General features: G+C 45.2%; 1 protein-coding gene across 1 annotated transcript in view; it reads right to left on the reverse strand.

Moving 5' to 3' along the window:
- Nucleotides 1–25,474, reverse strand: part of MASTL (microtubule associated serine/threonine kinase like) — a 53,875-nt gene extending 28,401 nt beyond the window's left edge. The window contains exons 1-8 of the mRNA XM_077491027.1: nt 25,261–25,474; nt 21,569–21,706; nt 18,782–18,921; nt 16,306–16,394; nt 11,923–12,029; nt 10,313–10,454; nt 8,063–8,235; nt 2,894–4,063 (exon numbers count right to left, since the gene is read on the reverse strand). Coding sequence (XP_077347153.1) covers nt 2,894–4,063; nt 8,063–8,235; nt 10,313–10,454; nt 11,923–12,029; nt 16,306–16,394; nt 18,782–18,921; nt 21,569–21,706; nt 25,261–25,446 — 2,145 coding nt within the window. The 5' untranslated portion in view covers nt 25,447–25,474. The remainder of the gene's footprint in view (nt 1–2,893; nt 4,064–8,062; nt 8,236–10,312; nt 10,455–11,922; nt 12,030–16,305; nt 16,395–18,781; nt 18,922–21,568; nt 21,707–25,260) is intronic.
- Nucleotides 25,475–25,935: the final 461 nt, after the last annotated feature.

Genomic DNA, 25,935 nt, shown 5'->3' on the forward strand with positions numbered 1-25,935 from the left:
ATCTCCGTGTGTCACGGAGCTGTGCATTGAATTGCCCGGGCGGCTGCAGTAACAATGTCCCGCCTCCTGTGACAGACGGTACACTGATCCAATGGCGGGACATTGAATCAGAGTGACGCGATTACAGGAGGTGGGACATTGTTACTGCAGCCGCCCGGGAAATTCAATGCACAGCTCCGTGACACACGGAGATCACTGCACAGATCTGGGCATGGGTAAGGCTGCATTTAGACACTGCATAAGGGGGAAAGAGTGTGCCCAGGGCAAGCATCGCAGAGTTTTGTCCGCAGCTAAATCAAGCTTTTTGTGCCCACAGTGCTGCTGCATCCAAAAGTCATTTGTTTGCCTCTGAGACTATCTACCTCTGGCCACTAGTGTGAATGGAGCCATGCTATATCAACCAGGTCACAGGACAAAGGCTGTACTCACTTGACCATATAAAAAATAATAATAATCTTGATTTTGACCCAGCTAGTTTTTTTATCGCCATGTGATAGAATGGGGAAGGGTTAAGTTATTGCTAGTAGAGGTAAGGATATGAGCATTCCCAATAGAAGTCTGTTGGAACGGAACCAGGTAGCTTGCTTGGGGCCAGTTCACACCAGATGCAGTACCGTGTGCTTTTTTTTTTTTTTTGCACAAAATGCATGCACAGTGTTTTCCATGTATTCCAATGGCTCTAGTTCACACCATGCAGTCAGTTTCCACACCGGAAACTGACTGCATGGTGTGAACTAAAGCCATTGGAATACATGGAAAACACTGTGCATGTATTTTTATCAGGCAGGCTGCATCTGAGGGGGAACTGGTGAGGCTGCTTTGATCTCCTGTACCATGCCTGCAGTCTCTGACCAGCTCCTGTACCATGCCTGCAGTCTCTGACCAGCTCCTGTACCATGCCTGCAGTCTCTGACCAGCTCCTGTACCATGCCTGCAGTCTCTGACCAGCTCCTGTACCATGCCTGCAGTCTCTGACCAGCTCCTGTACCATGCCTGCAGTCTCTGACCAGCTCCTGTACCATGCCTGCAGTCTCTGACCAGCTCCTGTACCATGCCTGCAGTCTCTGACCAGCTCCTGTACCATGCCTGCAGTCTCTGACCAGCTCCTGTACCATGCCTGCAGTCTCTGACCAGCTCCTGTACCATGCCTGCAGTCTCTGACCAGCTCCTGTACCATGCCTGCAGTCTCTGACCAGCTCCTGTACCATGCCTGCAGTCTCTGACCAGCTCCTGTACCATGCCTGCAGTCTCTGACCATCTCCTGTACCATGCCTGCAGTCTCTGACCAGCTCCTGTACCATGCCTGCAGTCTCTGACCAGCTCCTGTACCATGCCTGCAGTCTCTGACCAGCTCCTGTACCATGCCTGCAGTCTCTGACCATCTCCTGTATCATGCCTGCAGTCTCTGACCATCTCCTGTATCATATCTGCAGTCTCTGACCAGCTCCTGTACCATGCCTGCAGTCTCTGACCATCTCCTGTAATATGTCCCCAGTCTCTGACCATCTGCTGTATGAAAATATTTTTTAAAAACAGTCATTTTCGGTATCGGTGCTGTTTCGGTATCGGTTTTCGGCCTAGTGTATTTTTCATTTTCGGTATCGGTTTCGGCACCAAAAAACCCATTCGGTGCACCCCTAAGGGATATACAATGTAATACTGACATAATCACACATAGGTTGGACTTGATGTCTCTTTTCAACTTCACCAGTATGTAATCAAATTTCTAACTGATACTTTTTTAGAAAAAATAAATAAAAAATCATTTATGAGGATTTTCAGTGTTTGTGGGGCTACATCTTGCTGGTCTGTACTGCACAATTTTCCCCACAAAAAAACTAAAACAAATACCCAGTGTTTTTGGGAGATTGTAGTCAAAGCGATTCAGTAGGAGTGTGAACAATTAATGATAGTAGGGTGGATAGGGTGTTGGGTGCACATGAAAGCAGACCTCTCAGTGAAAAACTTTATAAAGGCCAGCCATAAACTGTTCAAATCTTGGCCGGTTCAGCACAAATCAGCTGGGAATCAAACCATGTATGGGAAAGCTAAAGGCACCAAAGTTTATCAAATCGATCAGATTGGGTACAAGAGGCCTGCTGGATTTTGAATGCAATTATCGTTATCAAATTGCTTGGCGGGAGGGATTATCCTGCCAACACTGTGTTGATGGGGGAAAGCAAATAAATGTATTTCCTGCAGCTGGAGAGCTGGGGGAATGGTCATTGGTCTATGAGTGTGCCAATTACTGCACTCATTCCATTGAGAACTATGTCCATCTGAAGCTGCAGCAGACTTTTAGCTCATCCATGTACAGATCTCCAAGAATGAATGAATGAATGAATGAATGAATGAAACGGCTGTGCACCAATAGGCCTAAACATGTAACGACACATGTAAAATATACAAAATGATGCAACAGGGACTCACCGCAGGATCCTGCCAGGCAGGATCAGCCAGGTTTTTTTTGGTGATACAGGGGGCCAAATTACACAGCACAAGCACCGTGCTGTATAACCTGCTTTAAAAGGGAACAGGATCTGTTTTTTTTTTAGGTTAACACTTTAAGGCATGTGCACCCCCCAATAGCCAAAAGTTTAAATTCAATGAGCTATTTAACTGCAGACTCTTAACTGTTCCAAGGAGAACAGACGGCTGCTAAGAGGTTATGGAGCTTTTACCTAGTAAAGATTTTATGGAGTGCAGCCAGGCACAGGAAAAAAATAAAAAAAATAAAGGAAAAAGCAAGATCCAAATAGCAAAATGGAAGGCTACGTCCTTTGGTTCGTTTGAACTGACACAGGTCACACTTAGCTGCGGACTACCTTAATAAGTACCACATACTGAATACTTCAATAAATATATTTTAAAATCACAGTTATGCATTTTATACCTGGAAACTCCTGCGCATCCTGTCCTTTTGCACTGGAGTAACGGCCAATGGGTAGGATCCTGTACAGCCCCGTATTTTGTCCATTGAGCCAACACTCACTCTGGAAGCTTCCGATATGTGTGAAGCATTAATGGTGCTATTATAGCTTCTAAAAGCTACCACGGGACGTTTTTTAGAATTCTGTACCACCCTGGTGGTGGCTGGAGATGCCCAGGACTCATTGGTGATGTTGGCTAGAACACGCCCCCTGCATGCATTCTCTTTTTGGGCAGGTTTCACGGTTTCAGCTATGTTGGAATCTTCAGGAGATGAGCCCTCACCAACAGCATTTTGGGACTCAACAGATAGTTCTTTCATGCTTTTATCCATATCGGAAAGCTCTTTTTCCATTGATGAATTATTAGAACGATCAGAACCCCTTTTTGGACTTGAGCTCCAGGCCCCAATGTTTTTAGTTTTAGCACCAGGACTCTCCTCTGCCTCCTCGCAGTTGTCATCTAGCTCACACAGCAAATTCTTGGCTACTGGGTTCACAGAGCACAGCTTCTCCGGAGTCCGCTGAGGAGGTACAAATTCATTTTCCAGATTCTTGTCATTAGCAACATCTTTTTGGAGGTCATTAAGAAAGAGGGCCTCAATCTCCATGGTTAAACCTGTGCTGGGGTTAACTTGAAGGTCCGATATTTCATATGCACGTTTATACTGCGAATTATTTTTCTTTTCCATTGCGTCTTGCCCAGGGCTTGTCTCAACCTGTGAAAAACTTCTTTTGTTTCCAGGTCTTTCCTCATTTTTGTCTTCAATGTCCTTCAAAAGATCCAGTGAGGAACTAGCAAGCCATGGAGGAAATTCTGGAGATTCTGGCAAAAGGTGGAGTCCTTGCTCATTTGCACTAAAGTTCTCCTTTTCTTCTTGTGTGCCAAGATCATAAAGGCATTTTCGGATAAGACCCTTGGCATTTATACCACCGTTGGGAGTTTCCTCAAGCTCACTGGTGTCATCTAGATTGTCAGATTTCTTGTATGTTCTGCGACGAACGATGGGGGAAATAACGTATGGCAAATCTTTAATGCTCTTGGCAACTTTCCCCACGTGGATCTTACTCAATGATTTCTCTGACATACTGTTCTTCAAACGGCCGGAACTTAAGTATGGTGGCCTATATGGATCCTAAAGAATATAACAAAACAAAAACACATCAATGAACTGGAGACACATTTTCATTCCGGTTGCTGTAAATCATCAACTGAAAGGGGACATTCGTCGAACTAGGTAGCATTTAAAACATCTGGCCCAACTGGCTGATCCATGAACGCTATAGTAATCCTTTTTCATGGTCAGGCATCAGCGAGGGCTATAGTAGATACCCAGACAAATGCAGGGGTGCTGGTATGCATCAATCAACGGACTACAACTACCCAGTCTACCTAAATAATTTTCTATGTCTGTAAAGGACAATTTTTTCTTATTATAGCCCGATACATGGTTTAAATGACACTAAAGTCTTTTTTTTGTTAAAAGTAACAGACATGTCACACTTAACTGCTCTGTGTAGTGAATTTGCACAAAACATCCAAGAGCCTCCTCTTCAGTACTCCTGGCCCCTTCCTCCTGTTGAGTGCCCCCACAACAAGCAGCTTGCTGTGGGGGCACACGAGCCAAGCCGCAGAGCCGTGTGTCCATTCATACACAGCTGTGGCCTTGCCCCACACTCTCTCTCTCCTCATTGCCTTACTGATGGCAGCGGGAGCCAATGGCGCTGCTGTCTCAGTCAACAATGAGGGAGAGTCCCAGGCAGCTGAGTCTCTCGTGCAACATTGCTGGATCTAGATGGAGCCCAGGTAAGTATTGGGGAGGCTGCTGCACAGAGAAGGCTTTTTATCTTAAAGCGGGGGTTCCACTGCCTACAACCTTTATTCTCTTTTTTTTTGGGCACAATGACAAAGATTATATGATTAAAAATTCTAACTCACTTGTTCCCATTTTTCAGGCTTCAGAATGTCCGTTTTCTCTATAAAAATAAAAACTTTAAAAACTTCAGACTGTTGTCATCTTGCCTGTGGGCATGTGAAGCCCACAGGCATCCTCTTCCGGGATACTGTGCTGCTGATCGACCAGCATGCACCACCCGTTGTAAACCCGTTCTCTCGCAGGCGCAGTAACTTTAATTAGGAGCGCCGTCAACAGCTCAGGTTGCCATCACAATGGGCGTCGTCGGAAGTCCCGCCCTGTTGTGATGGCAACGGAGCATCAAAATCACGAGATAACTCGCGCCAGGGAACAATCACAAAAGCTCCCAGGAGTCAGTGCGCATAGAGGAAATTATTTTTTAGCCGCACTATCCCCGCAGTCCCCACATCCAGGAAGTAAACACACTGACCAGCATAAAAAAAATAATAAAAAAAAAAAAGTCCTTTTAAATTAGAACATCTACATAATCATCATGAGCTATTGTGTTCAAATCGGGTGGAGCTCCACTTTAATGCATAGAAAGCATTAAGAAAAAAAAAAAAAAAATAAAAAAAAAAAAAGGAAAATGCTTTAGTTTTGGGTCGAGTAGAGAGGGATTAGAACCCTTGTCAGTTTTCATTGGCATCTGTGCCCCAATTAAAAGGAGATTCAACCTATTAGTTCTGGTCGTCATCAAAAAAATAAAAATAAATTTGGGTTGTCCCCAGAAAAATAGAGGGAAAACCCTCCAAAGGAGACACTAGTTCTGGTCCATTTTTCGAAGAAAAATCTCTGCATTGGGATACAGGTGCCAATATATATATATATCAGGGGTTATACCCTTCCCTTACTCTCTTCCTATTTTGGAATAGAAGTTTTGCCTATAATGCTACTTCAATTTTTTGTTTTCACAGACTGCTGCATGCTTCTAGTTCACAAATGGAATGTAGAAGGTGGTTAAGAGACAGGCCATCACGCTGAAAACACCTGAATCTATATATTGCAAGAGAAATGGTTAATCTTTATATCCCTAAGGTACATATAGACAAGAGGGCTTTATGCATATTATAATAACGCATGTCCTCTCGGCTATCTGTAAGCCTACCTTATTGTAAGAGAAATATGTTGGCGTGATTTCCGACTTTTCTTTGGACAAAATAAAACTATAAAACTATAACTAAAAATGGTAGCAGATTTGCTGTCATGGTAATCAACTGGCGTCAAAGTACTTCAAATTATTGTAAAGGCCCCCCCCCCCCTCTATAAAAACAGCAAACATGTTTGACTTACCTGCTCTGTTGCAGTGGATTTGCACAGAGCAGCCCAGATCCTCCTCTTCTCAGGTCCCTCTTCTGTGATCCAGGCATCTCCCTCCTGTTCAGTGTCCCAAAAAGCAAGCAGCTTGCTATGGGGGCACCTGAGCTGAGTCACAGCTCCCTGTGTCCAATCAGACACAGATCCCAGGCCCGGCCCCCACCCTCCTTTCCCGACTGATCGACAGCAGCGGGAGCCAATGGCGCCACTGCTGTGTCTAAGCAAATTATGAAGGAGAATCTGGGACGGCTGAGACACGTGTGGACATCGCTGGACAGAGACAGACCTCAGGTAAGTGTTACGGGGGCTGCTGCACACAGGGCTTTTTATCTTGATGCATAGAATGCCTTTACAACCCCTTTAAGAATGGGCCGAGAACAATAATTAGCAGCAGCTCCAACATTACCTGCTGCATATTTGTTCTGGGCAAGTCATAATATTGAAGCCGGGGCAGTCAGGCAACTAGCATTTTCATTGAAAGTGAAAATCAGGAATGGCAACCTACACATTTCTTAGAGTAGAAGCTACAGGATGTTTTCAATTATGTTTGGAAGGAGAAAACGGTTGCCTATTTCTGCCCTTGTCCAATCACAGCCACACTACTAGCAACACAAAATATAGCCAACACTAAAATGTGCATTTCTTTCAAGCTTAGATATATTACACTGGCACCCACCCCCTGGAGCACTTCAGATTACCCTGCTGCCCCGATATGCACACAAGATCCAGACACAGTGGCCAGGGAACACAACCACCAGCTTTATACACTCTTCCTTTTTAAACTCATGAAACCAGGCTGTTTAAAAGCTAAATAATCCCAAAAACAAAAACAATATATTGCAGCTTACCACAGTCCTTAGATGTGTGAGATTTTAGCGTGGTGGGGGACTTTAAACCACTGTCAGATTATTATTATTATTTTTTTTATATAACTGTCTGGTCCCCCTCAATGTCACTCTGCAACTGTACTCCTCACCTGTCATGGGGAATAAGAGACTTGATTTTATGTTGCCACCAGAACAGGAATAGAAGGAAATCTCTCCAGTGGGGACACTTCTTCCAGCAACAACTGTCCAAGGAAAGAAATCCTCTCACTTCCTGTTGCATTATCAGGACAGGAAGTGAAGAGAAATCTTCCCATTGAAAAAAATAAATTAAAAAATAAATAAAACCCAGCAGTTTTAACCTTCCACTAGTCTGTCCAAAACAAGTGTTTTGGCTTTAGATATACTTTAAAGTGGAACTTACTTGCAAGCCTTACCGTTTATAGCCAATGAAGCTACTAGTTTTATATGCAGTTGTCGTGGTGCTGCACACATGAGCAGTTATGACACCGGCCATTTAAATTGCTTGACAGGAGCACAAGCAACTGACAGTTATTCACAGCATGCCTCAAATGCAACTATATTGGGAAATTGTCAAATCAATGGATTCAGATCTGCTTTATGGCTAAAAACAATTTTCAGCAAGTACAGAAAATATTTGTTGATCTTGCAAGATAATGCAGTGTCCTTGTCACTTTCTGTGAGCTGAACTAGAAGTACTATCTTGCTTTTGTAAAAGACTAATCTCTACATGCCCTATGTAGTGGATTTGAACAAAGTCAGGAGGTGTTTGAAATCCAGCCTGGGTAGCAAGGTAGAAGCTATGGCTCTCTTCGTACAGCGAAGCAAGTATTGTCACCTGGGAATAAAAACTGCGTTTGCAGAATTACCAGGGAAATGTAAAAGGAGAAAAAAAATAAAAAATAAAGGAAGAAGGAATATAGACACATCATCTGCTGGTAAACTGCAAAAAAAAATAAAAAAAAATTGTTGTTTTTCACAGTTTAGATAAGCTTTAATCCCACGCTGGATAATATCCCATACAACATAGTTTCTAATAATGTACTCATACAGTACTGACCTGATTGGGATTTTCCCATTTTGGACTGCTGCAGTAATCAGACTCAATGCTGGACAGACCTATATGGGACTGGCTGCTGGTACTGTTGGTGCCCAGCCTTGTTTTAAACTTCAGGAGGTTTGGAGTGAGGCACTTCACCGGCATATTAAGGCTGGACATACTGATTTCGGGATCTGTGCAAAAAGGCAAAAAGATGCAGTTTATCTGCAAAGTGTTTTAAAAAATAAAAAGAAGGAACACGCAATCTAAACTGTAATGTGTTACTTTCACACAGGCATTTTTCACTTGAAAACACTTGACAGTGATATGCCACAAGGCATAGACAGGCAATCTCATCCAATGAAATATGGTCCAATTCAAATAAGACGTATATAAAAGCAGTTCCAGGCTAAAATGCAACTATGTCTTGAGGAATAGACCATGCCATCCCCCCTCCTTTTTGGATTTTTTCTATATCATTTTGTACCTTTTATGATGGTTTTCCAGCTTGACTACCACCCTACCTCGCTGTGGGGAGGTAGGTCATTTCCACATCAGCCGCCCCCTGCTGCCTTCTGGGACTGGTTTGTGTCCCAAAAGACAGGACCATTCAGAAAGCGCAGTGCGATTCACAGATGCGCAGCAAGAAACTAGCTGTGAAGCCTGAGGGCTTCACGGCCGGTTTCCCTTAGTTGCAATGCCGGCACTGCACCCAAGTCTATATACGAATCTGCTTCGTTGGGGGTGCCGACATCACAGGATTCCTGGACAGGCAAGTGTCCTTATATTAAAAGTCAGCAGCTACATTATTTATAGCTGGTGACTTTTGCATTCTTGTTTTAGAGGCTGGAACTCCGCATTAAAAAGGAACTTCACGCTGCCAATCAACATTGGTCATTTTTAATCCTCATACTGCTAGTATAATAAATAAGAAAGCATCATATTTACTGGTTTTAAAAACTTTTTTCTTCCTACAATTCTTCAGTTACCCCCCTGGTTTCTTGCCTAGGCAAAAATCATACATCCCAGGAGTCTTCAGGAAAGGAGGGGTTCCCTTAGCTAAGCACACCCTCCTGCACGCATGCATGCGCTAATGGCAGATGGATTTCAGAAAATAAATGCTACATAAATCATTTGCCCTTGGTTTTTCAAAGTGGCTACTCAAAAAAAAAAAAAAAAAAAAAAAAAAAAACAAACAACCCATGGAGGGATGGCTGGATGGGGGAGTTTGCTTTGAATATTAAAAATGCATCAAATAGTGTATGTTTATGGTGCTCAGATACAATGAAGATCTGCTTAGGGTGTACATGCTTGTTAAGAATATGTAAACACGTTCATATCCATATTCTGGGAACAAGTGCATTTTAAACACATTTAGACCTCCTTCACAAAGGCATACGGTAATTACATCTACATCTGTGGGAAGGGCCGTCTTTGCTTGTACAGGTGTTCTATGCATGTAGGCAGTCCTATTCAGGTCTATAGGAACGCAAAGCCTGTTGGGACATAGTCTGAGGTTTCATTTTTACAGCCACGCAAGTGTGGGTGCCTATCCCCCCCCAATGCAGGCGTTCAGGGAAATTAAGCTTTGTGGCTGCCAAAATGGGACCACCAGCTGTGTTCGTGCAGCCTCCACCTCCCAATAGGCATGAAATGGACTGCCTGCACATGCATGACCACCTGGGCATCCCCATGCAAGCAAATACAGCCCTTCCCACAGATCTATGTGTAAGTACTGTACACCTGTGTGAATGAGGTCCAAATGTGTTTAAAAATGCATCTCTGCCTAGATAATGGTCATTAAAGGTTTTACATATTATTAAAAAGTAGAACTATAGGCAAAACTTGCCTACCTCGTACGACCCCCCATTGTGGATAGAGCAAGGGAGGATCATAAACCCCCCCCCCCCCCCCATGTCCCATTGCAGCGATTTATCTTCACTTGCTGTACCATAGCCAAAACAGGACATGAGAGGAAATCCCTGCAAATTAAAAGAAGGAATTCATTGGGGAACCCCAGGTCACCAGAACTAGTGTCCCCATTGGGAGAATTCCATTTTATTACTTTTCTGAGAGCAACCCAAATGGGATTTTCCTTTTACTTTCAATGTGATAACAGTAAACAGGACAAAGAGGGTGAATCTTCTAATCATGGACACAGACAATTAAAGCCTGACAGGTGAAAAAAAAACAAAAAAAAAAAAAAAACAATGTAGCTGTACCGATTTAGCTGCAAGTGCAAACCTAATCTCAGCTCTAAAGGATACTCACGTGACATAAGCAGCTTGCTGGCTTTAGCTGAATTTTCCTTACTATTCATTACAATTGGTGTGGAATTCCCCCGTGAGATTTCATGAAATACTGGTGTCATTGAAGAAACAGAGGTCTGCATCTTACTTTGAACTGGAGAGTTCTGATAACCAAACAAAATACATTGTAAACATTAAATGCTTAAAAGACAGACTTTGAAGGTTTGTATAAGAACATATTTTGTATTATTAAAATAAACACATTATAGCTGAGCAATGGTTTTGCCCAGGTTGCCCCCGAACTTCCTCTTCTGGAGCCCCCCCCAACCAGCACTCCTGGCTGTTCCTCTTCTGTCTGTGCCCCCATAACAGGCCATTAACTATGGGGGCACACCTGCGGGCTTGATCCCGAGCCAGGCTGTATGCTTCTATTGACATCCACAGCATGGGCCAGCGCCCCCCCACTCTGTGCTCACAGGATTTGAGTAATATCAAGAGTCAATAGCTCCCACTGTTGCCTCTGAGCAGAGAGAGGCACAGTGTTGGATCGAGATATGGCTCAGGTATGTATAACTGGGGTTGGGGGTGATAAACACTAGGACTGTTACCTTATTGCAGGGAATGCGCTTAAAAAAAAAAAAAAAAAAAAAAAAAGGCTTTGGAAACACTCAGTCTTTTTTCCACCAACTGCAGTAACTGCCCAGTGCTTTCTTCCCACACCTGGTTCTGCTTACCCTTGCAGTTCCCTGCCATCTTGACTATGGGATTCTGCTATGGCTTCCGTAGGAACCACAACCGCCTCCCCTCTGCGCATGCACAAGCCTGCACAGCGCTCTGTGAAAGATCCTGCAGCCTTCTGAGACTAGGGACATGCCCCAGGATGCTGTGGAAGTGAAGGGGAAGAGGTGGGACAAGGGAATTCATCCTTTCCTAGGCGAGGATTACGAAGTCAGGCCCCGAAAGAGCAAACCAGCGGGACTTCACTTTTTAAGCACTCTAAGAATCTAAAGTGAAAACGCCACATTTAGCAGCAAATCAGAGCTTGTTACACTTTAAAACACTAAAAGAGAATCTGTCGCTTACAACTTAAACTATAATTTTTTTTTTTTCTTTAAGATTAGTAACAACCAGGGCTGGGCTTTTGCCCACTCTTAACAGAATTAACTCAATGAAAGTGACAGTTGGTGTCGTCTCAGCTGAAAGCCAAAGCCAGCGGCACCCCCCCCCCCGTCCCTTCTCCAGCAACCAGTGGAAGGGCAGAATGAAAAGCAGTGACTGGAAGTCACCACTTTGCACTCCAAGCAGACCAAGAACTAAGCGATCAGTGGTCATGCGATTGCTCAGTTCACGATCTTAATGTGGGACTGCATCACACCGATACTGCAGCATGTACATTTGTTTTGTTTTTTTAATTATTTATATATATATTTTTTTTTTTTGTCTTCCATTTTAATATATGTTATGTTCATCCAAAGACAGTGAAGTACTTCCCCCCCCCCCCCCCCCATCTTCCCATGTGCCATCTAAGGTTGGCTGTAAGAGCCGACAGAGCACCCCTCCTCCCTCCATGGCTGCATCAAAAAGCATTTTTCTTTAAATATATTTGTTTAAAAACCACAGAAAAATACTTACAAATCCCAAGGAACTAATAAGAGAGAGAACTTGTCCCGGGGTGCGGAAATAGTCTTGCTTGGGTTTCGCCATTGAAGGTGTTGTTAAAATATCAAACATGTTGATCTCTTAAAATAGAAAATGTAAAAGCACCATACAATTAATGGTCAAAAAACAAAAACTATTAAGATTTAACAGAGGCAATGATAGCACTCACTGGAGGTTTCACAGAACTGAATTATTCCTACCATCGTCGTCCATTCCCCCCCCCCCCCCCTTTTCTTAGTGTGAACTGGCCGCACTAAAAACAGAACTCCCCCCCCCCCAAAACTTGTATTTGAGTTTCTGGTTTATTTGGGTCAAGCTTGCCAAAATGAACTTTTTCCATTACAGAAAGATGTGGTTGTTGCATTTTGTTCTGGCAGCAGTACAGGCAAGTTCCCCATCTGCATCATAGAATTGGGACCCGGTCGCACCAGGAACAAGATATGCCTTCCTGGTCAATTTACATGCGGTGCAATGAGGTGCAATTTGAGCCCATTCATTTTTAATCACGCTAAAAATAGTGCATGCTCTACTTTAAAAAATGCATTGCAAGCGGATCCGCGATCTGATAGAGACAAATGAACTGTGTTGCCGACCTGTGTATGGGGTGTCATTAACAGACTTTAGTGCATTTTTTAATGTGATGAAGGAAACATGCATGAAATGCAGGCTTCCCACACTGCGTCTGGTGTGAATGGGCGCTAAAACAAGCGAGTCAGCCGGAACATGTCTCCGCCATTCAGGAGATGCCTTGTATTTTTTTTTTTTTTTAATCAATTAATACAAGGCTTCCTTTGATTGGCTGAGGTGAATGGATAACATCACAATTTCCACCACGGCAAAGCAGAGGAGGCCTTGCATTCAATGCTAAAATACAAGGTGACTCCTGAAAGGCAGTGAAGCATTCAGCCCGACTCCATTTAAAGTGTACAGTTGTGCTCAAAAGTTTGCAGAAATCCTGGCAGAAATGGTGACATTTTGGCATGGCTATTGAAAATATGACTAACCATGCCAAAAAAAAAAAAAAATAATCTTTTAAAAAGGATAGTTATCATATGAAGCCATTTAAATTATCACAGTTGGTTTGCTCCTTTTTAGATCATAATCACCAATCACAACAGAAATCACCCTTTTGGCCCTCATCAAAGTTTACATACCCTGAAACATTTGGCCTTGGCCAAGGTGACACAGGTTTGGCAATTAAAAGTTAATTTCCGACATCGGTGGCTTTCTAAATTGCAATTGTCTAGAAGTCGACAATGAGTTTGTTAGCCCTCATGTGAATGCACAGAGCAGACTAGATACTGAGCCTTGGAGAGCCGAAAAGAACTGTCAAAAAATGTGCATAACAAAGCAATGTAACTTCATAAAGATGGAAAAGGATATAAAAAAAAAAAATCAAGATATTCAAAGCCTTAAATTTGCCAGTAAGTACTGTTCAATCACTTAAGTGGAAAATTTGGGGATCTCTTGATACCAAACCAAGGTCAGTTAGACAAAAGAAAGTTTATGTACATAGCCCACCCCTAAAACTGAACTCTGTACATAACACATTCTGGATATTTATTGCCCCTTTAAGATCCTCCCATGGTCTAGTTGCCAGAAAGAAGCCTTTAGGCCCTTTTCACACTGGGGCGGTGTGGCCGTCGGCGGTAAAGCGCCGCTATTTTTTAGCAGCGCTTTACCTTCATTTTAGCAGCGGTCTGCGGCCGTTAGCGGGGTAGTTTTAACCCCCGCTAGCGGCGGAAAAAGGGCTAAAACCGCCCGCAAAGCACCGCTGCAGTGGCGCTTTGTCGGCGGTATAGGAGCAGGTAAATGGGTAGGAGCGGTGAATACACCGCTCCAAAGATACAGCTAGCAGGACTTTTTTCACCATCCTGCTAGCGCACTGCTCCAGTGTGAAAGGGGGCCGTTTTTTCAGGTGCTACACATGCGCTATTTTTAGCACTGTAGCGTCTGAAAACCACCCCAGTGTGAAAGGGGCCTTACTGTGCCAATGCCAAAAATAAAAAAAATAAAAAAAGCGCCCAGTGAGGCATGTCAAGGTGTTGTCGGGAATATCAGGGAATGTCAGGCTTTTGTGGCATTTCCGCAGTAAAGGCTTTTTTCTGGCAACTAGATCGTGGGAGTATCTTAAAAGGGGCAATAAATACCTAGAGTGCATTATGTGCAGAGTGAAGTGCACTACGTACCGAATGCAGAGTTCAGGGGGTGCAAAATGTATGTTTCAGGGGTGTCCTACGCACAGAATTTAGAGCTCAGGGATGCTCTGTGCACAGAGTGCAGGGTTAAAGTGGTTGTAAATGCATTCTATGCATGTACTGCAACAGAGCAAGTAACATTCCCCCCCCCCCCCCCTATAAAAATAAACAATCCTTTACAATCTCTTTAAGGAGTATGTTAGGGGTGCGCTATTATCATTGTGTAGGGTTTGACTCTTTCACGGGATGTCCACAATTCACCTACACACCTCCTCCGCACTATTTTCCCTGATTCCCCACCATCACACATCTCCCTCCACAGCCCTCACAAAATGCGTCTGTGTTTACAAGGGAAGGGAGAGGAATGGAGCTCTGTTGCATTCTGACTGAAAAAAGACAGGGTCTGAGGGCTACATAAAATGGCGTGGTGGGCCTTGTGCTCAACACATGTGCCCTAGGGGTCAAAAAAAAAAAAAAAAAAAAAAAAATACTTAACCCATCATAGAAGGCAATGCCACACAGGCCTTCATGGACTCTACTCCCCAGATGGGGATCACTACGCATCTGCAAGGCAAAATATATGTGCAGGGTCCTGTGCAGACCATTACTGGTTACAGATCCTTTGTCCCAACATATCCAGGTGCCATTTCTCTGAGCATAGAAAAGCCATAAGAAATTGGATCCTGAAAGAGCTAGTCTAATCCCAGGTGGAACCGCTGAGAAGCAAGCTACACTTTTCCCAAGAGACTGTACAGAAAGAACCATCACCTGGGACAAAAAATAAAATAAAAACCCCACCACAAAGCCCGGCTGATAGGAAGGGGTTACACCTGGGAAGGCAATTTCTGACTTTTTTTGCCAGGGTATAATCACCTGAAGGCGGCGGCATGTTCTGATAGAGAGAAGATACCACAGCGTCCTGGGATGTACAATAAAGCAACATATAGAATGGTTTAAACTAAATACACACATCAGATCATGCAAAGGATAGTGGTTAGACTGTCAGAAAGCCCTTTTCATAAACAAGCATGCCTGGAAAGTTGTTCCTATTGAAATACCTGCCAGTCTGTAAAAAGCATAAATGTGGCAATAGATTTTTAAGAGTGTGGATAGCATTAGGGATGCACCGATACTAGCCATTTCCACGAGTATCGGTACTCGCAAAAATGCTCCAATACCGGAAGTGACATCCAGGGGCAACGGCGCAATTGCTTCCCCCCTCCCCCCCCGAGAAAATATAACAACTGAGGCCGAGTGCACGCCACAAATTCAGAGCAGCGGTCGGGATGACATACAGCCTCTATCAGCATTATGAATTACTGCCCAGTTGCATCGGCACTGGACACTCTGCCCCATGTACCTCCCCCAGCAGTTTTGCAGCCTCTCTCCTGCAGGCTGCTGCTTGAGGAGGTGGGAGCCTTCTGGCTTCTGCTGCTTGGGTAGGAGGGATGGGGGGGGGGGGGGGTGTGCCTGCCCCCCCCCCTCCCCCCAGATTGCTCCAGCCTGGAAGCGGGAGGTGTGAGCAGCTGAGCAGAGGGAATGTGAACTTCCTGGAGGTAAGCTCAACTAGCATCACATTGTGGATTCGTTTACAGGCGCCTCTATGCAAAGTCTGCTGAGTTAATGCAGCTTAGCATAGAGGAGCTGTTAGCTGACAAATGGGATTGCATCTCCTTTTCATGTGGCACAGTGAGAAATTGGGCTAATTAAAGCATTGTGACTGTCCCCGGTGCGTGCCCTCCCCTGGCGTGTACCCTCCTGACCTCTCTGGCGTGTACCCTCCTGACCATGCCTGCAGTCTCTGGCTGTCCCCCCCTGTACCGGGGCATTAGGCATCGGTGGGTACCTGCAAAAAAGTATCGGTACTCGTACTCAGTGTTAAAAAAAGTGGTATCGTTACATCCCTAATTAGCATAATCTGACTACATAAAATGCTTTTTTCCACACCCACAATGCCAAGACACCATACCCAGAATAGGCAACGATCTCAGCTCTACAACCGACTAAAATAAAGAGAATAAAAACAGACAAATTAAATCAGGAATTGCCTTTTGCAAAGCAGACCAACCAACACGAGAAGGTCAACAGACCATCTAGTGGATTTAGTTGTGTACATACATAAGGTCTTTTCAGGCAAACACAATAAATCAACTCTTACCTCGCTTCAGAGAGACTTTGGAGAGTCCAAAGTCTGTTAGTTTAATGTGACCTTTGTTGGAAATCAGCATATTATCAGGTTTCAGATCCCTGTGTGAGAAAACACATGGCGGAGTTGTAACATTTTCTGATTAAGTCTACACACTAAAATTTTATCAATTCTTCAATAAGACTGGATTTGAGTGGAGGAGGAGAAAGAACTGTAGGTGTGTAAAACTATTATGTAGTTTTTTAAAAGACAAAAAAAAAAAAATAATCCTTAGCCAGGTAAAAACTAAATATAGCAATAATGCCTACATGACATGAGGTCAGTATATGTATTATGACTATTGTTAGCTGCTCTGTTTGCAAAGAAAAAAAAAAAGTCCAGATGCCAACCGCCCCGCGTACATTTAATGTGGCAGGGCGGCTGCTCTGGGCAGAATCATGTACATGTTTTTGCACTTCTGGGTCCAGGGCGTGCACGCGCACCTCTGATGACCCACTCCCGCTGTGATTGGACACAGCAGGAACCAATCAGCAGGTCTGGTGGATGCGATGTCTGCCGGTGTTCTGGCAGATAGTGTCCGCCTCGTACTGCGCATGTGCAGTACGGGGCAGACGAAGCTTCGGAAATTCTCCGAAGATGAACGGCGCCTGCGCCGTGAGTGGAGGTGTTAGCCCCCCCATCCAAGCGGACACAGGGTTGTGAAAATTAGAGGGCCCTTCGTGGGCGAGCTTCGCTCGCCACGCTTCGGGCTCGGCCTCGCTGTGCTTGGCTCTTTTTATTCTAACTCTATGTCCACTTGGATGGTGGGGATAGAACGTGGACTCACGGCGCAGGCACCATTCATCCTCGCCTATTTTCGGAATCTATCCGATGGGGGGGGGGGACCATATTTGATAGGACACAGGGACCCGCAGACTGCTCAGCACACATTTCTGTGAGAAGGGAAGGTAGAGATCCTGTGTCTCTGCTAAACAGGAACATGGATCTCTGCTTTCCCACAGTACAAGCACCTCCCCCACAGTTATAAAGCACTCCCTAGGACAGCGATGGTAAACCTTGGCACCCCAGATGTTTTGGAACTACATTTCCCATGATGCTTATGCACTCTGCAGTGTAGTTGAGCATGGGAAATATTAGTTCCAAAACATCTGGGGTGCCAAAGTTCACCATCACTGCCCTAGGAACACAGTTAACCCTTTGATTGCCCCCAACATTAACCCCTTCCCTGCCAGTGTCATTAGTACAGTGAAGGTGCATATTGCTTAGCATGGATCACTGCATTAGTGTCACTGGTCGCCAAAAAGTGTCAGTTAGGTGTTTGATTTGTCTGCTGCCATAATCGCAGTCCCACTATAAGTCATTGATCGCTGCCATTACTAGTAAAAAAAAAATTTAAAATAAAAAATTCCAGAAATATATCCCATAGTTTGGTTTGTGCAAAAGTTATAGCATCTACAATCAATAGGTCGTTAGGATTTTTTTTGTACCAAAAATATGTAGAAGACATATTGACCTTAATTCATTAAGAAATTCGATTTTTTTTTTTTTAAATTTATTGGTATGTTTTATAGCAGAAAGTAAAATTGTCGTTCTTTGTTTATAACGCAAAAAATAAAAACCGCAGAGGTGATCAAATACCACCAAAAAGAAAGCTCCAGAGAAGGAGGCTTTCATTTTATTTGTGTACAGTGTTGCACGACCCGCAATTGTCAGTTAAAGTAACGCAGCGACGTATCCCAAAAATGGCCTGGTCGTGAAGGGGGGGGGGGGGGGGTGGGGGGTGTAAATCTTCTGGAGCCGAAGTAGGTATTCGTTAGATAACTTGCCGTGCGGTACCCTATATTAAACAGTGACGCTACCATGCAAGACAAAATGGCGGTTGCCATTATTAAATTGTACTTTGAGAAGGCCAGTTCCCGAACCTTCCATCCCTTTCACAAAACATTCCGATCAGATCCGCTTGTCAGTTTTTCAAGAGGACCTGAGCGAAGAGTCCATTCATCGATATGGACAGGTGGGTGTAAAACAGACTTGTGTCCATTTACACTCGCCTACCTTTAATCCGAACCCACTAAAAAACAAAATGGTAGGGGGAATCAGTCTAGGCAGAGGAGAGGTAGCCGGTTGTAAATGGACAGCAGTCAGTTTATTCCTGGCCTCCCATTGAGTAGAATGGGCTCTGCAGAAACTTAATGGACACTTTTTAGCAGGGGGGGTCATCCGACAGGCTACGGAAGAGTGGCTAGTTTATGCATATTTTTATATCTCATGCTTGTGAGTACGGTAGTTTTTATTTATGTAAAAATATGTGGGATAATGCACTAGGCTGGTGTGTCCTCTTTTTCCATTACTCATGTAAAGCAAGTCAGACACAGCCAGGCATACAGAATTTTCAGATGCAAGAAAGAGTTAAAAAAAATTTTGTCCAAAACAGAACAATGAGAATTCATAAACACACTACATATTCCTTTTAATTATTGCTATTCACCTGTGGATTATACCATGCCTGTGCAGGTAATCTAAAGCCAGGGCCACCTCGGAGGTGTATTTCACAGCCATGTCCTCATCAAAGTAACCATAGATGTGCAGAAGAGACTTCACATCTCCACCGATCAGATATTCCATGACCTGAAAAAGACACTACGGTTATGAATGTACAACACTTAGACAAGTCCAAACATAATGTGGCTTATTTATCAATGTCAAGCATACAAGTCAATGATCTCTGCTTTCCAGTCACACATTGTAAAGCAACATAAATAAGTAAAAGAACAAATTGTGGTGTGCTGCGTCCTGGTCAGTGTGTTATAAAGGTTTAGTCCAGGATTGAATGTGCCAAGGACACACGCACAATATTCAATGCTACGAAAATGATAGAGATGGCTTTATAAGATAAAGATTTGTACCATGGAAATGTAAAAGCGTGTTAAAAATTCCTATTCTTAAAGAGGAACTTCAGAGTTTTTTTTTTAAGTCAGCGTGTACAAATACTGGAGGAGGGAGGAAGAGGGCTATTACATAAACAAGAGCTGAGCTGCGCTTATACCATATAGGACATTAATAAATGGAAGCCAGTGACAGAAATACAAGTCCATGTGAATAACAGTGGCGGCTAGTAGTCTACCGGAGGTCTTGCAGTCGATCATCCAGCACTTAACCAACTAGCTTCTGGGAGGACATCTCCTCCTCCTCCGCATCACATCGGCTTCTGCTGTGCATCTCCTCCCTCCTCCTAGGCACCCAATAGGATTCCCCTGTCCTTTCAGCCAATCGGGTGACGGGTTCTCACAACACACTTCCTGATTGGCTGGGAGGAGGAGCAGTATGAGAATTGCAAATATTCATTCGCTATTGTCACACAACTGGGTGGGCTCAGAGCGCAGTGCTCTATACCCCAAGCTTACCCCTTTTTTGAAGCCTATTGGGCCACCATTGGTGAATAAGTAAATTGAATGAAAATAAATAAACACCCCTCTTCATTAAATGTTTGTTTCAAGCAATCCAACATCAACAGCAATCCACCTCTGTAGTGTGAAATCTCCACCTCTAACGGAGGTAGTGCTTGCAGGATATTGTGGACCTTCTGTCTCTAAAAAAGGTCACGTAGACAATGATCAAATGTCACCAGAGGTGTCCTTCAGATTAGCATGGATCTGCTCCTATAGGCAACGTACCACCAATTAAAGAATAAAATTACACTTACATACGTATGTAGATAAAAACACACCAGAAATGTACACCGTCTCGCTGGCATACGACTCAAACACTTCTGGAGTCATCAACATCGCACTACTGTTCCATCATAAATGACTTCTTCCGGGGCACAGTGCTACGTGTTGAAGTCATCCCTACTGACCCCAGAGGAAGTTGAAGAGTTTAAGTTGAATGCTGGCGAAACAGTGTACATTTCTGGAGTTTTATCTATATACATGCAAGTGTAAATTTTATTCTTTAAATAAATCAACCCAAAGTTTTAATGCCATTGGAGCGTTTTCTGTTTCTATACTCCTGACCATGGCTCATGTTGAGACTTATTGGAAGAGAACCGGTGGTATATTCCCTATAGGAGCAGATCAATACCAACATCTGAAGGACCCCTCTGCCGACTATGATCACTGCCTATGTGGCCTTTCTAGAGACAGAAAATCCACAATATACAGTAAGCGCTTTCTACATTAGAGGTGGAAGTTCCACACTACAGGAGGTGGATTGCTGTTGGATTGCTTTGAACTGACTTTTAAATGAAGTTTTTTCATTTGCTTTACTTATTCCCATGGTTTTTATATCGGTCACTAATTTACATTTAATAATGTCCTATATGGTATAAGCGCAGCTCTGATTTTGTTTTAATATTGTATCTACTATGTTTAGATTAGCGGTTTCTGCACATTTATAGACTGCAAAGCTATTGTCTGGGAATCTGGGACTTTCTGGCTTTCCTGTCTTATTAAGCTGCTTCTTATCCCCCATACACAGTGCACCCCTGAACCCTGCACTCTATATGGGAAGAGGCCAGTAAACATGTAATTTACTAGCCCCTTCCTTTTCTGAATGAACACAGTTGTGTTTACTATGCTTTAGTTAGTGAATAAACAGGAAGCCGCTCAGCACAGAGCACTTCCCATTCATTGTCCAGTGCAGCTGGGGCTGCAGAGAAAGGGAAATCTGTCCCAAGTCCCTTTCTGTGACCTAAAAATCAGACATCAGGGGTCTGTTTAGGCATTTTTGGCAGTTTGGCATCTTTGCCCTGGGCACTGAATGAACTTGACCCAGGTGAAAGAATGTCTAGCTTCACCACATCACAGTCTATTGGACAGTGCAGGCTCAAGCTGCTGGAAGAGGAGGAGGAGCAGGAGAATTGCTTGCCGCTGTAGATTTCTGCTAAATCAGAATGTGCGGATGGATCTAAAACTCAAATGTGCTGCCAGCCAGGAGTGTGCACACAGGTGACTCCATGGGATCCTACAAGGGCATGGAGCCCCCCTAAAGCAGAAAAAAAGGGTCCAATTCAAAGCAGAAACAAGCTTTAAAAGAAAAAAAAGAAAAAAAAAGCAAACCTGGTAACACTTCAAAACACAACACTGGTTTATACTATCAAGTCAATGATTGGGCCTTTCGCAGCAGAGAAAAATTCTCTCAACCCGACAACAATGAAGCATTTGCAGCTGATCGGTGGGACAGCAATTGTGTGCAGGATGAGGAAAATGTTAGAGCTTTCCATATTACATGTCAGCCAGCATGTAGACTAATGTGTAGGAGCTCAGACAGCACTTACCAGATAGATGTTGTTGGCAGACTGAAGAGAGTAGTACAAATGGACAATAAAAGGGCTTTTGCTCAGAGCGAGAGCATCCCTTTCCGCTTGGATCTGATGAACCATATTCTTATTAATCATGTCCGCCTTCTTCACCACCTAGGAAATATAGCAACAGGATTTAAACCAGCGACATATAGGATTATACCATGCTGAAAGAAGCAAAAACACTGTTAACTGATACATTTGAAGTACAGCTTTTTTTTTTATTTTTTATTTTTTTTAATAGCGGGTAGCGATACCATTAACTGATACAGTGCAGTGAGATTTGAGCCCATACAAAATGAATGGGCTCAAACGCACTGCAAAGAATCACATGTAATTTGAACAGGGATGACGTGCGATTCCTGTCCGAATCACATGCAGTTTCCCACACCGCACATGCGTGAACCCAGGCTTGTTATAGTGACATTAGCCTGGGTTCACACAGGAGCAGTGCGATAAACTGTATGTAGTTCAGACAGGAATCGCACTGCATTTCAAATTAAATTTTGAATGGGCTCTAATCGGACTGCAAAGCTATCGGTTTTGAGTATTGGAGCATTTGTAGGAGTATGAGTACTTGTGCAAATGCTTAGTATCAGCGCAGCCCTAAAGGAAGGATTAAAAAGGAAACTAACGTAGCCATCACATCTAAGGCCCCTTTCACCTGAGCTTGTCCGTTTGACCGATGCTTGCTCAGCAGGGGATAAATCCACTGATCCCCGCCAAGCAGGTGGATGACAGATACGTCTCCACGCACTGTGCCGAGATGTACCTGTCAGAGTCCCGCTCTCCTCTATGGGCAGATCGGATGAGAATGGATCTGCCTGTGAGTTTTCATCCGATCCGCCAGACGGATGGAAAATAGGACCACCATTCATCTGGATTTGGCTGACATGATGGGATCAGATAGCTGCTGGCGTCAGTGGACATGTCACCGCTTACATTCGCCACTCCAAAGGGGGGCCGATCAGGTCCACCGGAAAAACTGACAGGTGGACCTGATCGGAAAGCCTGTGTGAAAAGGCCCTAAGAATTAGTAAGCTAAAATAAAATATATCTTTGCTTTTCTGTATTAGAAAATATACAGTAAAATTTTGGACAGCTTGCAGGAATGTTTTATAACAGACTCCAAAGAGTAACTAACCCAAAATATTTTTTTCCAGAAGGAAAGGAGGGTACCTTCCACTCACAATGTCGATATTAGTTTTACACAATAAAGGGGGAATAAAAAAAAATAAATAAATAAAAAAGTAGCACTTCCAGGCAACATAACATGGCATATTCCATATAAGCAGGCCAGTAAACAGGACTGCTATGGAATCTCTAACATTCTGCTTGGATGACTCAACACTCGTGTTTGGTGAACTTCGAGAGACGATCATAAACATAAACGTGTTGCAATGTACTTAAAATGTGCATTGGCATACAATTAATAACGGCAGCCTGTTACATCACAAGGAATACTCTGGTTTGATTAATCCCTGCAAATCCCCATCATTCATCTCCCACCACTCTGCTCACTGGCTACCTTTTCCTCCGCAGGGGGGTTCAGCACCCACTGGCACAGCACATTCCCTATGTCTAGGTTAACACTTAACATTTGAAGCCCATTTCATGATGTTTGCAACATGTGATACAAAAAGAATGCACTTTTATTACACTTAAACAGCCAGCAGCCCCCCCCCCCCCCCCAGCTCCATCAGCCAGGAGAGTTGGGGGTTCAGTTTTGAATGAATGCCTAACACACTTTGATGCAATGCATTCAGAACGACACCCCCTCACCTCTGTGTAGTGACGTCTCGGGGCTGCTCCACACATCACACTGTGCCATACTGCATGGTCCTGCAGTACCATTTGTTTAAGTGACCACAAACACACCCGTGTTTGCTAGATGCATGGGGGTGCCATTAAGAATTATTGTGACCTGTGTATGTCTGCTGAGGGCAGCGCATTCTGTGCAATGCCGGAAAAAGCAAGTGAACCAGCCCTTGCCGGGTGGCATCAGGTTGCACTGACAACAATGCTGCATACATGATTGATTGGTCGATTGTGGTGCATTAGGCAACCGATTCAAATGAATGGTCTGTCACCATGCAATGTGTGTGTTAGCGCGGTACAGCAGACCAGGCTGGTGTGAATGAGCCACAAGGAGATGGACCCTGTTGCAGCCATAATCCCCCCCCACCCTGCTCCTTCACCATCTCTGAACACAAAGCCAGGCATGCTGGGATGTGTAGATCACTGTTAATTCGATTAACCTATGGATGACCACATACTATACAATCTCCTTTAGATCTACCAACAACTATGTCATTCTCAGTGACTGTACAATCAGGTTGCATATCGTGTAGGGTCAGCCTATCACAGGCAGAGCATATAGTGTAGGGTCAGCCTATCACAGCCTATGCACATTTAGCAACCCATTGACATAGACTGTGCAAAATGCACGGAGTGGGAACGAGCAAAAGCATGCACGCTTTTAATATTGTGGATCAGCACTGAGACGTCACTACACAGAAGTGATGGGGTGTTGCTCTGAACGCACAGCAAAGCGTGTTAGAAGGCAGTCATTCAGAAGCGAACCCCAATGCTCCTGGCTGATGGAGGTGTGCTGCAGCACAAGTTAAGGTACGACATGGGGCATAGTGCCAGAAAAGGTGCAGTGTGGGGGGGGCAGGGGCTGCCTGTTAAAGTGCATGCTTTTTGCTTCACATGTTGCAAACATTATGAAATGTGCTATATAGTCTGGTCAGCCTGACGCGGGCAGCCTACGCGGCGTGCGGTCAGCCCGACGCGGGCAGCCTGACGCGGCGTGCGGTCAGCCCGACGCGGGCAGCCTGACGCGGCGTGCGGTCAGCCCGACGCGGGCAGCCTGACGCGGCGTGCGGTCAGCCCGACGCGGGCAGCCTGACGCGGCGTGCGGTCAGCCCGACGCGGGCAGCCTGACGCGGCGTGCGGTCAGCCCGACGCGGGCAGCCTGACGCGGCGTGCGGTCAGCCCGACGCGGGCAGCCTGACGCGGCGTGCGGTCAGCCCGACGCGGGCAGCCTGACGCGGCGTGCGGTCAGCCCGACGCGGGCAGCCTGACGCGGCGTGCGGTCAGCCCGACGCGGGCAGCCTGACGCGGCGTGCGGTCAGCCCGACGCGGGCAGCCTGACGCGGCGTGCGGTCAGCCCGACGCGGGCAGCCTGACGCGGCGTGCGGTCAGCCCGACGCGGGCAGCCTGACGCGGCTTGCGGTCAGCCCGACGCGGGCAGCCTGACGCGGCTTGCGGTCAGCCCGACGCGGGCAGCCTGACGCGGCGTGCGGTCAGCCCGACGCGGGCAGCCTGACGCGGCGTGCGGTCAGCCCGACGCGGGCAGCCTGACGCGGCGTGCGGTCAGCCCGACGCGGGCAGCCTGACGCGGCGTGCGGTCAGCCCGACGCGGGCAGCCTACGCAGCGTGCGGTCAGCCCGACGCGGGCAGCCTACGCAACGTGCGGGCAGCCTACGCAGCGTGCGGTCAGCCCGACGCGGACAGCCCGACGCGGGCAGCGTGCGGTCAGCCCGACGCGGGCAGCGTGCGGTCAGCCCGACGCGGGCAGCGTGCGGTCAGCCCGACGCGGGCAGCGTATATAGTGTAGTCAGCCTATCACAGGCAGTGTACAGGGATGCAGGCTCCGGACCCACCTTGACAGCAAACAGCCTGCTGTTGTTCTTCCTGCGGGCCAGATACACCTTCCCAAAGGCGCCCCGGCTGATGGGCTTCACTATGGTGAAATCCTCGATGGAAGGCGGCTGCGGCACAGTGAACCTCTTGTCCCCACACAGGGAAGAGTCCCCCTTCTCCGCCGTGTCCGTCTCCCCGACCCCCATCCTGCCCCGGATTCCCTGTCTGTCCGCACTCCGCCACTCCAGTTTAAATTCGAGCCACACCTCTGTGCGGCGTCATTCACTATTCTCACCAATGGGGCGCGCTTCACAGGACAGGACATGACGGCAGGATGCAGAGAGATTATTCGTGGAAGCATCTGAAGCCACACCTACTGAGCGCTCCTACTGCGGCCATCTTGGTCCTGGGCAAAACATGCTTGTGCATGTTTGTGAGAGCAGGAGTACAAAGTTCCACTTCCAAAGCTCTGTATTTTTTTTTTATACAGTATAGGTTAAAATGTTGAGCTTGCAAGAAAAACTCAAGAATAACTGTGTGTGTGTGTATAATATATATATATATATATATATATATATATAATTATTATTTTTGTAAAATGAAAGTACATAGATGCGGTGGCTGCAATCATTTTCTTTTTTTAACCACTTCAATACCGGGCACTTATATTCCTGCCCAGACCGATTTTCAGCTTT

Source organism: Lithobates pipiens, unplaced genomic scaffold, assembly GCF_037356315.1.
Source record: "Lithobates pipiens isolate NorthernLeopardFrog02 unplaced genomic scaffold, aLitPip1_a1.2 Scaffold_19, whole genome shotgun sequence".
Taxonomy (NCBI): Eukaryota; Metazoa; Chordata; class Amphibia; order Anura; family Ranidae; genus Lithobates; species Lithobates pipiens.